The 14733-nt window shown below is 41.3% G+C and overlaps 2 protein-coding genes across 6 annotated transcripts; one reads left to right on the forward strand and one right to left on the reverse strand.

Annotated features, from left to right (window-relative positions):
- Positions 1-102: 102 nt before the first annotated feature.
- Positions 103-14020, reverse strand: Zasp66 (PDZ_signaling and DUF4749 domain-containing protein Zasp66). 5 transcript variants are annotated; one of them, XM_069049454.1, is made up of 8 exons: positions 13859-14020; positions 10127-10275; positions 8197-8461; positions 3302-3448; positions 3109-3159; positions 2860-2948; positions 1460-1604; positions 103-777 (listed from the first exon to the last, which is right to left on the reverse strand). In XM_069049454.1, exons 1-8 carry the CDS (start codon positions 14018-14020, stop codon positions 649-651), a joined length of 1137 nt encoding a protein of 378 aa, XP_068905555.1. In that variant the 3' UTR covers positions 103-648. The 5 variants fall into 5 exon arrangements, with proteins under 5 accessions (XP_068905555.1, XP_068905556.1, XP_068905559.1 ...); XM_069049455.1 differs by lacking the exon at positions 13859-14020 and adding an exon at positions 10375-10678; XM_069049457.1 differs by having other exon boundaries at positions 641-777; positions 1421-1604; positions 13859-13990.
- On the forward strand, positions 14019-14658 carry LOC138132091 (UPF0728 protein C10orf53 homolog). The gene is made up of 2 exons (XM_069049467.1): positions 14019-14161; positions 14221-14658. The coding sequence occupies exons 1-2, from the start codon at positions 14080-14082 to the stop codon at positions 14577-14579; spliced, it is 441 nt and encodes a 146-aa protein (XP_068905568.1). The 5' UTR covers positions 14019-14079; the 3' UTR covers positions 14580-14658.
- Positions 14659-14733: the final 75 nt, after the last annotated feature.

Here is a 14733-nt window from a genome sequence, read left to right on the forward strand (position 1 = left end):
TGTAAATATATTTTAATATAAGTGCAAAGATGTGGGAATAAGATAGGTCCGACCTTGGAGAGGTCCCATTTCGATTCGAAAAATCGGAAATGAAGGTGGAAGTTTTACAGAAATATGTTTATTTCATATAAATTATGTATGGCACAAGAATAACATTCCTTTCTATATGGTATAGCAGTTAATAAATAAATAGTGAACGTTAAATTAAGATCTATAAAATAGTATACAACTTACCTAACTGTCTGACTAGATTCACTCGTTTAATAAAATTTGAAAATATACAAGAACGAACGAAAAACGGCCTATCAAGCTACTCGAGGATCGTTGGGGCTTGCCCCCGAGGCAAGCCGCACGACATTGACCTAAGCAACACAGACAACTGATTTTTACAAACAATACCTTAAGCTAAGCCCAACATTATAAGAAAAAGTATATCATCCGCATACAACTGTAGTCATACCTGTCAAACTTATCAATGCGAACGGGTGTTAAAAGGCTCTACGTATTTGCACGATAAAATTTGAAAGATACTCTATCTATCTAAATCTAACAATAATTAATCGAACATTTTTAAAATATTCGTCGAAAATGTGGACACGTGTTTTGTCAGTTCTGCAATTCGGAGATTTTTTTCCTCTTTCGAGTGATTTAATAGCTGCTTTCGGGAAGGACGCTCCACATCAGCCTTTTGAACGATCCGCTCTGCTGTATGACTTCTGGATCGCCGATGGAGTTGGAGAAGGCCGGATTCTGGTTGACCACGTGATGGGCTGACTTCTGTCGACAAATCACAACGGAATAAAGATAGATGGAAATAGGGGAATGGATAGAAGAGGTGGACATGGACAGGCTGATTTCGGTCCCATAAATTGTCACGAAAAATGTGAACGTTAAAACAAAAAAAAAGATGCGGACAAGTCTAAATCGTAATTTTTATTACGACGCGTAAAACCAAGTTGTCATTTTTTTGTTAAATCCAAATATGCAAAAAATAGCATGTGTATCATGGGACTAAAGTACATCTGTTCATCTTTCATGTGATTGTTGTCCTCGCTGCACTCTTGGCATAAACTTGACGATGCATTTTAGCCTCTTGTCGTAAGCATAATGCAGATATTGTTTAATACTTCTTATACCCTGTGATTTTTTTTGTGTATTTGCATCTACCCTGGGACAAAATTCCTGCAGAATCAACTACAATTACTGGACCTCTGCAGCTTTTCTGTTCTGGCAGCGATAACAGTTTTGGAATCACTGCTCCATCGCCAGTCGGTGTATCTTGTAACTTCTCCCCATTTTTAAAACGGACAGAGTATACCAATCAGAAATAAACGCAGGAATCGTGCGACCTCGAGATTTTTATAGGACCGAAACTCGCAACACGTACAATGCAGCGTTGCAAAAGCACCTAGTGACGTACTTGGCAAGAAGCGTAGCGAGGCTAATTATTGCTGTTTACCTTGGCCGGGATCGTCTTGTTAGGAGCGTAGATTCTGCTCTGGGGTGGCACGCTCACTTCTTGCACCACATCCCCGAGCTGTTGCTCCTGAATCGCTTTGTAAGTCTCGCTCTCGGCCGGGTTGAATTTCACCTGCTTGCGAATTCTGCAAACCGACCAACGTTCAGATTACTTCGCGAGACAGAATCGGCCGCCAGTTCTGTTTTTGGACGTTCTTGAGCTTCACAAACGAAAAGGAATTTGCTTTCATCGACAATTTTTCTGCGGCAAGTACCCAAGATCATGAACATTTGGACCGGGGCCATCTGGGACCGAGGCCAGATCGATAAAATGATGGACGGTCCGTGCTGCGACCAGGATTCAAGGCGAACAAGACGATGAGGGTGTCGAAAAATTGATATTCCTAGATGGGATTATCGACAGATGTCGAGCGGCGCCATCTCGCGGTGGGGCCCCAACAAAATCGGAAAGCTGTCATCGGGGATTACAAAATCGCGATTTGTACGCGCCCACCGCGTAACTAAATACGACTTTTGGGCTGGATCGTGTCCAAATTTACCGTTTTCAGGTCGGGTGTCAGATTAATCGATTTTTTTACTTAATCAAGGCGGTCGACGGCCGCCTGGGATGTGCCTAAAATCCCGGCGTCTGATCGGCACCACAAAAATTAAATTGCCGAAAGGGCGTGTCTTGAACGGACACGCCCACCGAAGTTCTTGGATTTTTAAAAAGAAATTTAAATTATGAGCGTTTAATATTAGATACGAATTTTCCGAAAACGAATCGTAAATCAACGATTCATACTCGCAGTAATTTTGTGGTGATGTAAGTTTGGCGATTTTATTTACCGCAGCATTCAAAAATAACCCGAATCCCACCTTCATCTTGTTCGGACGCCACACTAGAATCTTTTATTGTTACTGCATTCGCAAACAATTGCAACGTGTTTGTTTTTATTCTGGCTTCCGTAATTGATGTTCGCTTCCAACTGACACGGGTCACGTGACCCGCATTAGCGAATCACAAACGAGACAAATGTCATGTGATTTTGTATAATGTGCATTTTTTCGGCTAAATTTCACCCAGAAACTTGTCCATTCAGTAAATAAAGCCTCTGCCCCAATAACTCGGTCGTTGGGTTGGCACCGCGCCATGGTCTTCAATTTAATTAAATATCTTTTGTCGCCGCGTCCAGATTTTCGCGATAAGCGTCACAATTTGTGCGCTTCAAAAGTGTCGGTCACTTGTCGGCGAGAGTAAAAATTCGCCCACGGCAATCTGTCGGTCGGCCGAGATGAAAAAACTTTTCGTTCGTGACAGTTGGCGGCACCGTCGCGAAACGGGGACGGACCAGAAATAGCGGCCATTTCTCATGAGCGCCGACATTGTCGATAACTTACGGAGTTACGCCGGTTTGCTTCTGAATGGTGTCAGCAATGTTGGGTTCGCTGTAGAGGTTGATCGGAGAATTGAACTGCTTGTGGACGATCTAGAAAAAACGAAACTGTCAAGGGTGCACCCCCCAGAACCGCACGACACACAACCAGAACGCGTCGGACGAAACGACATAAAAAAGTCAAATCGCCCCGTCCATTTTGGGCGGTTTTCGAAAAACACAAAAAAATTAGGAAAAAAAATCGTATAATAACCTGCTTGTTCGGATCGCCGGTGGCTAATCTTTCCAAAACCGTGTTGGTAACCTGTTCCAAACAAAAAAAAAAACAAGTTTTATAGAAAAATCGGTGCGTCTATGTGGCTACTGGAAAAAAAACGCGCGTGATGCGTCGAAAAAATTAATGTGGCACGCGGAGCGTTTTGTTAGAGCAAGCTTCTTCGTATCACCTTCTGTTTGATCAAGAGTTCGGGATCTAGGTGGTGCGGGGGCGCCCTAACGGCGGGGTTGGGGTGGTGTCTCAGATAACTCTCCGTCGGTCCGGGTTCGCGCTTCACCTTCGCCCCGGGGAGAACCAGGGGGGTGGTGCGGTAGGGCTACAACAAACAGAGGGCACGTTACACATACACCACCGGAGCGACCAAAAACACAGGGGCGGCGCAGTGGAATGGATCGTGACGCTTCCTAAATTTCAAATTTGGAAAATTAAAAGGATCGTTTGGAAAGGGCGGGAATTTTTGGTTTGTTTAGGTTCGTCGGAAGTGACTCTAATTTTAATTTTTTTTGTGGGACGCTTTACGTGTTGTATAGGGTGTCTGCGCGAAAATTTTAGATAGAGGACTCGCGTCATTACCACGCCCACTACGAAATTTAAAATATTTAATGACCGATTATGAAAGAGGACTTTTTTAGTAGGTATCTACGTCTGGGTTAAAAAGTGATATAATATTTCGATATATACAGCGTGTTATCGAAATGCGTTAAGAAAATTTAAACCGTGGTAGAACTCATCAAAAAAATTACTTTTCTATTTACCAATTTTTCGAAAACTCAAATTTATTTTCACTGTATTCCGTGTCATCGAGTCGTTTATGAATGAGACGGTGAAAGAACAACGGCTTTGTACGAAAAAGGTAAACGCAAAAAATTTAATACGCCTAAAACCCAGGCAAAAACTTACTGACACAATTTAGTCACGTCCTCACCTGCTTGCGGCCGTGTTTACAATGTATTAGAAAGTGAATTTCTCGTAATTATCCTGAAAAATGGTGCAGTACACTAATCCGCAGTTAACAGACATGGTGCTCATCTACGGGGAAGCTTTATCAAGCCAGGCGTGTGTACATGGAGAGATTTCCCGGTCGCCAAGTTCCCTGGGCACGTTCCTTTGTCAATGCTGTCCAGCATTTAAGGGATTATGGTACTTTTAGTCCTATCATTGTCTAAGTAGAAGTAGTTCTACTTAGACAATGGTCCCATCAACTGAGATCGAGACTGTTCAAGATCTCGCCTTGTGTTGGACTTGGAGCCTGAAATTCTGCAAGCTTTTGAGGAAGAACCGAATGTTAGTTCCCGACGACTTGCATTACGAATGAACGTTTCAAGTTTCACAACTTGGAGAACGCTGCACGAACAGGGATTCCATCCTTATCATCTTCAAGGTGTCCAACACTTAAAACCAAAAGAACCACCACGTCGAATTGTATTTTGTCAATGGCTTCTTGCTTCTTCAATAGGTCGTAATGGACCAGTTTTCTGGCCAGCTCGTTCACCGGACTTAAACCCTTGTGACTTTTTTTTTAAAGTTGTGCTCTTGATCAAGTGTGGTGCGTAACTTCAATGTCACTCTCACTTACTGCGAATAAAGAATTGGTTTTTGCTTGACTATCTAAGTTTTTATCTTCTTTCGCTTTTAAAGCACGCGCGGAGACATTGGCGGGTATTAGAATTTACGATCAAATTAATTAAAACTTTATATGGGTTAAGAAAGATCTTTCGAAAAAATGGTAAATAGAAAAGTAATTTGTTTTCATGAGTTCTATCACCGTTTAAATTTTCTTAACGCATTTCAATAATATACTGTATTTTGCTCGATTAGAAAAATTAACACCTGAAAGTTTTCAAAATGTACAAAATGGGTTCGAAAATCGGCTGGTCCAGCCCACCCATTCTGAATTGTCAAATTCAAGGTCAGCGAAAATGTAGTGACTTTAACTTATTTATTTATTTATTATATTTTAGTTTATTTGATGATTTACATGATTTGTTTGCTTATGAAATATTTTTGCAGGATCAACCCAAGAAGTTTTTTTTTTGTGAAGTGGGGGTGGTTGGGGGCAGAGTATTGACGTGACAACTACACTGAATCTGAACTTTCCGCACGGACACTCGGTATACTTTTTGGAATGGTGAAGAAATTAAATAAGAATGATTAAAAAATGAAACAAGTCCAAAATTGATTGTTAGTTTTTTTAAAAATGTGGCTACGAAATCGAAGGGGGAGGGGGATTCATGCAAACAAATCGAAACACCGACTGGGCGTGTTCCATTGGGACAAGTGATTGTCAGGTGTTTATTTTGGACACTCGCTCCCAATGCGAAATTTTGATTTCGACGAAAAAGAAAGATTTGTCAGTGGAATTTTTTTTTATTAGTAAATAAGTACTTCACCAAAAACCGTCATACTGAAATATTTTTTAATTTCGTTTTGTCGCACGTGCAACAGATAAATGACGTTTTCTCTCTTCACGACGCTGCAACGTTTTAACCCTTCGTAATCCCGCCCGCTCGAAAATTAGTGATTTTTCAACCCTTCGATTTGTTCGACGGTCGAACGCGCGTAAACATTTCGCAAAGGCGGTTTATTTTCGTCAATCTTAAAACAGCACCGCTCGACGTAACCCTGCATAACGACACTCGACCCGATAAAAATCGTCGATTACCCCAATTAATCGTCGTAAAAAAATAGCCCCCCAAACATCCGCTCTATAAATACCAGATTACACACGAAATAACCCAGTTCGAAAATAACAACACTTGCGGTATAAACGGAACGGGAACGGCGAACGCGTGGGCGCGTGCCGTTTCGGCGGTCGTCGGGGGTGGCGTGTCTTACCCACAGCTTGGCGCTCTCGTGCTGGGGGGCGAAGTGATCGCCGGAGGGGTTCCTGGACAGGATCATTTTCTATCGGAAATCACCACACCTAATGAGCACCTGACTCCGACTGGCGTGGAATTCGCGAAAAACCGCCCCACCAACGCCCGTCGATATTTCGGCACTTTCAGTCATGTAAACAACGTCGTTTTCAGCACGGAAACTTGCACTTGCACGCTTTTTATTGCGTCGATCGGTGGGTTTTGGTTTTTTTTTGCTTCCTTCGGAGCTCCTCCGGAATCGCATCCGCCGCCCGGATCCTTCCGGAACAGGTAGTTTCGACGTTGATTGTCGCGTTGCACCCGCTGATGACGCGCGTCGGGGTCCGTTGTCGCCGTTAATTACTTCGATAACCTCACAGTTTCTGGACCGGGTCCAGGTTGGAGATTATTACGCAACGGTGCCGCTTAAAAATAGACCGTCAGTGATGACCACCATTCACAAGAGCAGACGTGGTCATCGCAGGACCTCAAACTGTTACTTTTCGATCCGGTTTGGAATTTTCCACGACCGAAGTGGCACTTTCGCAACGGTTATTTCCGTTTGTGCAACGTGCACGTCGTTTAAGATTAGAAGTCGTCAATTCTCGCCTCGTTATTTTTCAATAGAGGCAAACGTGAAATAGCAATTTCTTTCCAAAAAAACAAAAAAATATCCAGAGGTTTTTTAACCTTTGGACTCCACCATTTCTAGTTTCAAATTGAAAATGTTCATGTTTTTGTACAAATTCTCTCCAAAAGTTGTGCACGGTGGTTATCTTGTTAAATGCTGTATAAAAGAAATTGTAAATACCTCAAGAATTGAAGCTTAAATTAATATTTTTTTATTTTGGAATTTTTCTATTTTCAAATGAAAATTATGCAACTTGAAAATCACTCGTGTTAACAAAAGCAAATATACAACATTTTTTAGTTTTTGACAATCGTCCAGGACAGAAATTTAAAAACTATTGGATTTAGTCCATTACGCTTTGTGCAGAGTGAATGTCGGTGTTATCTTGTTCCAATAAGAAGCAAGATTAGTTGCTAAGAAATTATTTTATTGCTTTCTTCATTTTCAAATATGATATTTCTAAGATTTTTTAAATCTTTTGCCTTTGGTTTTTTTAAGTGCTTGTGAAAGATGATGATTTGTTTTTTGTAACAGTTATTTAAGACAAATTTAATTTACATTTTTCAAAATACAAAGTTTTATTTCTTGCAGAGTGAGGTGGAGCGTTAATTTGTTGAAATCATTTGGTAACTGACGGGGTGCGTTGGCACTCTTGGAACCAAAAGTGCAATTCTTGAAGAACAGTGGAAACCAAAATTGAAAATTTTTCAATTAATGTAAAGAACTTGTTTGTTTCGCGTTTTCCATTGATCTTTCTTGGTTCACACTGTACAGGTGTCAAAATTCTTGAAAAGGATGTTTTAACGATTTCCGTTATATTTTGATGTATCTATTTAACAGTTCGTTTCATTTTTAAAACAAAAGCAGATGCTGTGGCTTCAATAAACCAACTGAAAGTTGAAATAAACATCAAGTCTGAAAGAAGCGGCAAGGTCAAACAGATAAAAATAAAACATATTTAACATATTTCAGTTTCGGGCGAGCCGCTTCATCATGAAAATCGATAGAATTATGTTTTAGTAGAATCGTGAACGCTGACGGGACCGTTTTTAAATTTTTATCGAATATAGAGTGTCCAAAAATAACCCATTCCAAATTTACGTCTCGGGTAATTAAAATTTGCGATATTTATTTTTATAGAACGTCCTGTATAATCATAGCCTGGCAACTTCCGGCTAAAGCAGGAACAAAAAATACACGTTCAAAAAAGAATGTTGACGTAAACATAATAGAGACGGTTTGAAAAGAAAAAAATTGAAAAAAGGGGAGCGAGGTCGTCATTCCAAAAATTTCCTTAGTGAGAATGACACATCTCCCGGTGACCGCAGCAGCAAGCATAGGAATGAAATGTCTCCAGTGTGCAAGAGCTTGCCAAAATTTTTGGTCCGAGCGTCATTTTTATGCACGATGATGCAATGCCCCACATAACAAATGTGCCACAACTGCACTAATGCAAACATTTGCATTTACGAAATCGTCACGGCGGAGCTGGAACACGACTCGGGATTAACAGCACCGAAAGAATCGAACAAATCTTGAATCTGTCGAAATTCTTTTCTGTTCTAAAACAGTCGTTACCTGATTGGTGACGTGTATGTCTTGACCACGTGCGGTGGTCCTCCTGCCTCCCGGGGTGTAAGTGACCGGTTCGAAGTAATTGTCGTCGATGGGTGTCAGAGGTGAGGAATAGTACGGGGTCAGTGCCGACCCAGCTGGACTGTACGGCGAAGGGGTCGAATAGTTCCCTTTGGGGGAGAGATGGGGTGACACCGACAAGGGACTGTAGTTGTGGGAGCTGGTCCTTGACGATCCTGTGCTAGTATTCTGCCGAGGAGTGTTCTCTCTGCGAAAAGAAAAATCACTCAAAATTATATCAACTCATGTGAAGGCAAATTTTTTTAAATAACAAGAATTTTGAAATCACGTGATCACACTGATTTGCCAGTCATATAAATCAACCGAGGGCTCTAACTTTTTTTAAATTTTCTTACCACCGTCCATATTGAAAATGGTTTTGTTTACTTCAGTCAAATTTGACTTTATTTTGATAAACTCTGTATACAGTGTGATTTTGAAATGCGTGTACAAATTTTAACCACGAGCTACTGGCTTAATGTAGAACTCGGAAAAAATATTTAAAAAATTCTGTCAAAAAATAAAATGACATTTATTTTTTGAGCTACAATTTTTTTTTTATTGGTTTTAGTCTTCTACGTTGTCAAATAACCTCGTAGGTAAAATTTCGGCACATTTTAAAAATACATCCATTATTTTTTGACAAAATTCTTTAAATATTTTTTCCGAGTCCTACATGAAGCCAGTAACTCGTGGTTAAAATTTGTACACGCATTTCAAAATCACCCTGTATTTCAAAATTTTGTTGTATACCAATATAAAAAAAGAATTTCACAAGATAACGCACTGTATCATACAGCAACACAAAAAAGCTGATGTGTAGAACGGAATTGGTAAATTAGTGAGTGAATTAAAATCCTGAACCTGAACTTTATTTTTTTTTTATATAGAATCTCAAGTTGATCCCGTTTCTAACATGATCCACTCTGTATATAACTGCAAACTGCTTTAAAACTCTGTTTTTATTTTTGTACACTTGGAAACTTAGTTCGACTTAAAATTTCGATAAATCCTAACCGCGTGTGTATACCGGGTGACTCTTTAATTATATTTATTTTCACTGCAGCTAAATAGTTGTAAAGTAACATACGTGTATAACCTTGAAATCTTGGCACTCTTGATTTTGTTGAAAATAACACTAAGTAAATTTATTGTATTATTTACCAAAAAAGCAATTTGTTCAATTGAAGAATATTTAAACGAAAATTCGAAGATTTTCTTGCGGTTATGCGCTCTGTTATTAAAACATGATTTTTGTTTTTATTTTAATATTTGTTTTTTTCTATAATTTCTCATCCTATAAAAAAATGTTCTTTATAAAATCAGAAAATATCTGTTCTTGAGAGAAAATGAAGTGGTCGGTTAATTTAAAAAAAATTAAATCATATGACAATCAGGAATTGTTTTTTATTTAACGGGTTAAAACCAAACGAGACAATTATTAGGCCAAGTCATTGGCCAAAATCAGGATTTTTCCAAGGATTCGATGTTATTTACAGCGAAGCCAGGTCAGCGAACCGTAGCCTTGCTCTAGGTCACGCGGGGAGGCTACATCATCGGATGAAAGTGTGCAGTCAGTTCTGTCCCGGACAGTACTTTCTTCTTTGACAAAGCCGTCGATTTTTTTTTCAAATTTTCTTCACTTGCGATTTTTTAAAATTCCGACGGAAGCGAATAAAATTTGTTTTTCGCGCGGATCGACAAAACATCGAGAATTATAAATAAATCATCACTTCCGGCTCACAGTCTACATAAAAAGTGCAATAAACAGTCGAAATAATTGGCAACGGCCATCGGTGCTGGATCGATCGGAATTTGCGCCTTTTCGATCCGGGAAAAATAGTAAAAACCGATCGATCGATTAGTCACTCACCTCTGCACTACCACTCGGATGTTATTGCCAGCATTTTTAAATAAAGTCTGCGCGTCCTGGTGACGAATGTCTCTGGCATCGTAGTTGCCCACCTTGGTGATGATGTCACCACGCTGGAGCACCCCGTCTGAGGGCGAGCCGAACCCCACCTGCGCCAAAAGCAACGGTCAGTCGGGAAGGAAAACGGTAAAATCGAAAACGGCGGCGGGTGTGGCGGCGGTGAAGTCGTGTGTCACCTTGGCGCTTACCCTGGTGACGATGAGGGGCGTCTGGACGTCGGCGCCCCCGACCAAGCTGAAGCCCCATTGCTCCGTGGGGGAATCCCTCCGCAAGCTCACCGCTACCTCGTGCGTCTTGCCCATGGATTACGAGAGAGCGCCCACCAACCAACCACTAAACCAACCACACTGCTTGCTCTGTTTGTTGTTAACGCGAAAATAAATTGGAAGCGGACAAAAACTATAATTAGACATTAACAATAAATCCTGGACGAGATCTAGCGACTAGCACTAATCGAGCGACGGTTTTCGTGCTTTTTTTTTCGGACACTCAACAGGTTTCGGATAACTGACAGGATTGGTTTAGTGGCCGGGATAAATCCTGGATGGTCGGGAGTCGCCCCTCCCGGCCTCCCCCCGGAGCGCATTGCTGCAGAAATAGATCGGCTGTGTCGGAACTGCGTTTCAGTTTTACGTGCATTTGGGCCGCGGCGGTGCCGCCGGCAAGGGCAGGGGCGGCGATCGGGGGTGCGAGATTCGCAGGAATTCGGCGGCGGGGCCGCGATGTGGGACAAGATCGGCGCGTGCCAAATGTCAGATTCAGGTAGCCGCATTCTGTGGTCTAGTATTCAGTCGGTTTATTATAGAAGTCGGGTTTACTCGGTCGGCAAAATTTCGTCGTTATGTAATTTACAGGGTGTGGGCTAGAAATTACGCAAAAAAAACATTTCGAATGCTGCGGGGTTGACAACTATACATATTTGAGTGGCAAACGGCGATTCTACTCTTGCCGCGTGCACCTTCCGGCAGTGGACTAAAAATATTTATTTAAAAAAATACTCCTATTGTTTATAATCTATTAAATAAACAAATATGAAACTTTTTGCTGTTCAGATAACAACTGCACCTCGTTGGTCTTTGTTTGATGATAATGTTGAATTTTAATTTTGATATACACGGTGTCCCAAGTAAAATTCCTTGGGTTTACATAATCTTAAACATCCTTTTTTTATAAGCACGTGCTACAACGTAGAGATGAAATCGTGTGGGATTCATAATGGTACATCGATAAAATTTTGATCTGGCAAATGTACAGGGTGTTGTGCGTGAGAAGAAGACATCACCAAAGCTTTGAAGACTTGCGGTACAAAATTCCCCTTTTACATAATTTTGACAATCAATCGGAATGGTGTCTTTTAAAAATGCAAATCAATATGTCAGAAATAATTTTCAAGGCTATTGAAATATTAACTTGGACTTTTTTAACGAGCGAGAATGCTATATCGGGCGTTTTTTTTTAATTTTTTAATTTCACCACAAAGTTGGCATTGAATAGTCGATTGTGAACGCACCACTCGTCAGTCTGTAGAGTAAAAACACAAATAACGCAAAAAGTAAGGTTAGCTTTAAGCAGCTGATCCGTTATCTGTAATCCCTGGTACGTTCACAATCGACTCTTCAACGCCTACTTTGAGGTGAGATTAAAAAAAACACGATATAAACAACACTTTTCAACTGTCAATTTTTGACATTTTATTTCTTCTATTCGATTGGATCGAAGACGAGACCGAAAAGTGTGACAATGACGTTTAAATCACTTTTTCCACGCGAATTTGTTCCTTTTCATATTTTCCGCAGATGTTTGTGACGACCGTGTCGGTTTCATTTTCTAAAATAACACAAATCGACAGATGTTTTTTCTTTTTTACGTAAACCCGCAATAAACGTTCGGAAGATATTGCGATCCCATTTTTTCGACTACATTCGCTCCCGCATACCGGTTATAAATAGAGCATTAATGTCGAGGAGGCGCAACATACAATCATTGTTTATGTTGGGTGAACCAATTTTCATATGATCACTTCTATGTGTCATTTGTAACTATTTAAAGGCGGATGAAACACCACGGATCAGAGAGGCAACAAACAGTTCGTTGGGAGCTAAGCCATTCTTTTCATTTTCACTATTTATGACTTCCTCCTCACGGAAGAAAAGCGACTTCAATCAAAATGTTGTGTTTGTTTTTTTTAAGTGTTTACGCGACCACATCCTACCATCGAATTGTTCACTTTTACCCCTTTTTCAAATGTCACTGTGTTTTTCCACATATTCAACGTAAGCTTGGCGAGAACAGGATGTCACGTGGTGTGCGGTTTATGGCGTTACAGTTTAAAACAAAGCCCCGCCCATACTCTTGTCGTTTACGATGTGTTTTACACAATTAGAAGTAAAATGTTCGCATAAAATCCACGTTGAAACTGTCTTGATTTATACTGGACAACTGACAAAGCAATTTTAGTCGAATTGTTAGATAATCCACCTTGCAGTCCTGATTTGGCACTTTGAGAAGCTGTGCAGCGATTGATAAAGATGTCTGTGACAGTATTTTTTTATCCTGCGAGCTGAACCCAACAAATCGGAGCTGCATCTCATATCCCAACTCTGACAAAAAAAAAATTCAAGCGGAGTGACAAATTTGGTAGAAGCCAAGATTCCCAATTCACAACAAACTCCTAAACATTCCAGTAAGACGATTTTCTCTTTCTTCTTCGTTCTGGATTTCTGCTGCTTCCCAGTTTCGCAGCCGTTTGATTTCTCCATGAACGTTTCTGCCAAGAACTTTATGAACCAATTTAGAAATACATATAATCCATTAATCTCTTCTAGATTTCTGTCAATCAGAACAGCTGAATAAGAGAAAATATCTAGAAAACGTTGTGGCTCCAGATCGGATGTTAAATTTTTGAATTAGAAGATCAAGACACTCGAACATTAATTCCTCTTAATTCTGTCAGATATTTCGCCCATTTGCGACCTCAGCTTCGTCTCGGTCTTCGATCTCTGGGCTTAGCACAAAAAGACTCACTTCCACTCTTAATGATACAATCTACTGTTTTTGTCGCCTCTTCGATTTACACCCGTCAGCTGTTCAACCCGTGAATTATCGTCATTTGCAAAAAACATCCAATAATTTTGAAAAACTGGCAATTTGTTCAAAGATCACGGAGAAATGTATTTCTTTTGAGCATCATCTCGACGTTTCACTTTTCGGTTTGAACGAACGGCAAACCAAAATCCAGACAATACTTTCGCAATCGTCCAAAGCCACGCATGCCAACCGGTAATTAATTAGCTTTTCCGGTTATGTCACACTAGTAATTGGTATTAATAGAAAAAATTTCGAAAATATCTGTAGAAATTGGCACCGATTTTTAAACAGAATCAACAATAGATTTGACTGATCGAGGTCAGTGTCAAAGCGTAATCGCTTCGATTAAAAGTAAAAGTCTCCAGGTTTGTCACCCCACATTGCAACCTCATCGCGAATCGTTGTGATTATCGTTATCATGTCCATCATCTGTCATTCAGAGCAGGTAGGCAGCGCCGCACGTGCCGAATTACACAACTACATCGACCACCTGTTCCGAGTGTTCGTCGTCGTCGTTACGGCGCTCAGAAAAAAATAAATAAAACAGGAAAACGTAAAAAAAACAATGCACAGCATCGGACTCACTTTCTTCTTCTTCTGACTCGGGGGCCTCCACTGCCAAAAAGACGGCCGCTGAAACGCCATGGCTTTTATATGCCGACGACGAGGGAGCCTGGCAAAGTACTGTCCTGATATTCGGAACAATAATCGGCATTCTTCATGGTGGGGGAGTGAATCCGGGCTCATTTTATATTTAGTCCCATGGAAACGGCCGTTGGCAGATCGTTCCGACTCGCCTGTCGAAAATGTCGCTGAAGATCTGCTTCGGCCCGTACGAGGCCCACGGGGCCATCCGCCACAAGACCCAGAAGCTGCACGGCATCCTGAGTGAGTGGGCAGGTGGAAGACGCCGCCGCCGTCGCTCACCTAGGTCTTCGCTTTTCCAGCCCGGCTCGCCGAGCTCGGCTACGACGTCGAGCTCGTCCCCACCCGCCGCCTCAACACCCTCACCGTCCACATGCGCGACAAGCTGATCTACAGGTGCGATCTGCGCTACCTCCAGTTCAACATCGACCTAGATGACGACCCCGTGGCTCAGACGCTGGTCAAGAGCGTGGAGGAGACGCGGGCGATGTTCGACGACGACCAGAACGTCCCCAAGTTCGGCGTCCACAAGAGGGTGCTGACCACCGACACGCACGACCTGCTTTCCGACGACGTCAGTCTCTGGTACGAGATCCCGTACACCTGGGCAGAGGCGAAGATCCGCAAGGCCCACAAGCATCCTTCCATTTCGACTGGCTAAAGACAGGAATGAAATTGTAAACAACAATGTCATTCAAAAGTTTACATCGCCGCAATAAATAAAACGTTCTTGGCCCCAACTGTTCTTTCGGTTAAGATTAAGACTGGTTAAGAGTCAAAAATGTGCGCAAATTGTTCTAAAAACTAAATTTGTT

This window comes from Tenebrio molitor, chromosome 5 (assembly GCF_963966145.1).
Source record: "Tenebrio molitor chromosome 5, icTenMoli1.1, whole genome shotgun sequence".
In the NCBI taxonomy this organism is placed as follows: Eukaryota; Metazoa; Arthropoda; class Insecta; order Coleoptera; family Tenebrionidae; genus Tenebrio; species Tenebrio molitor.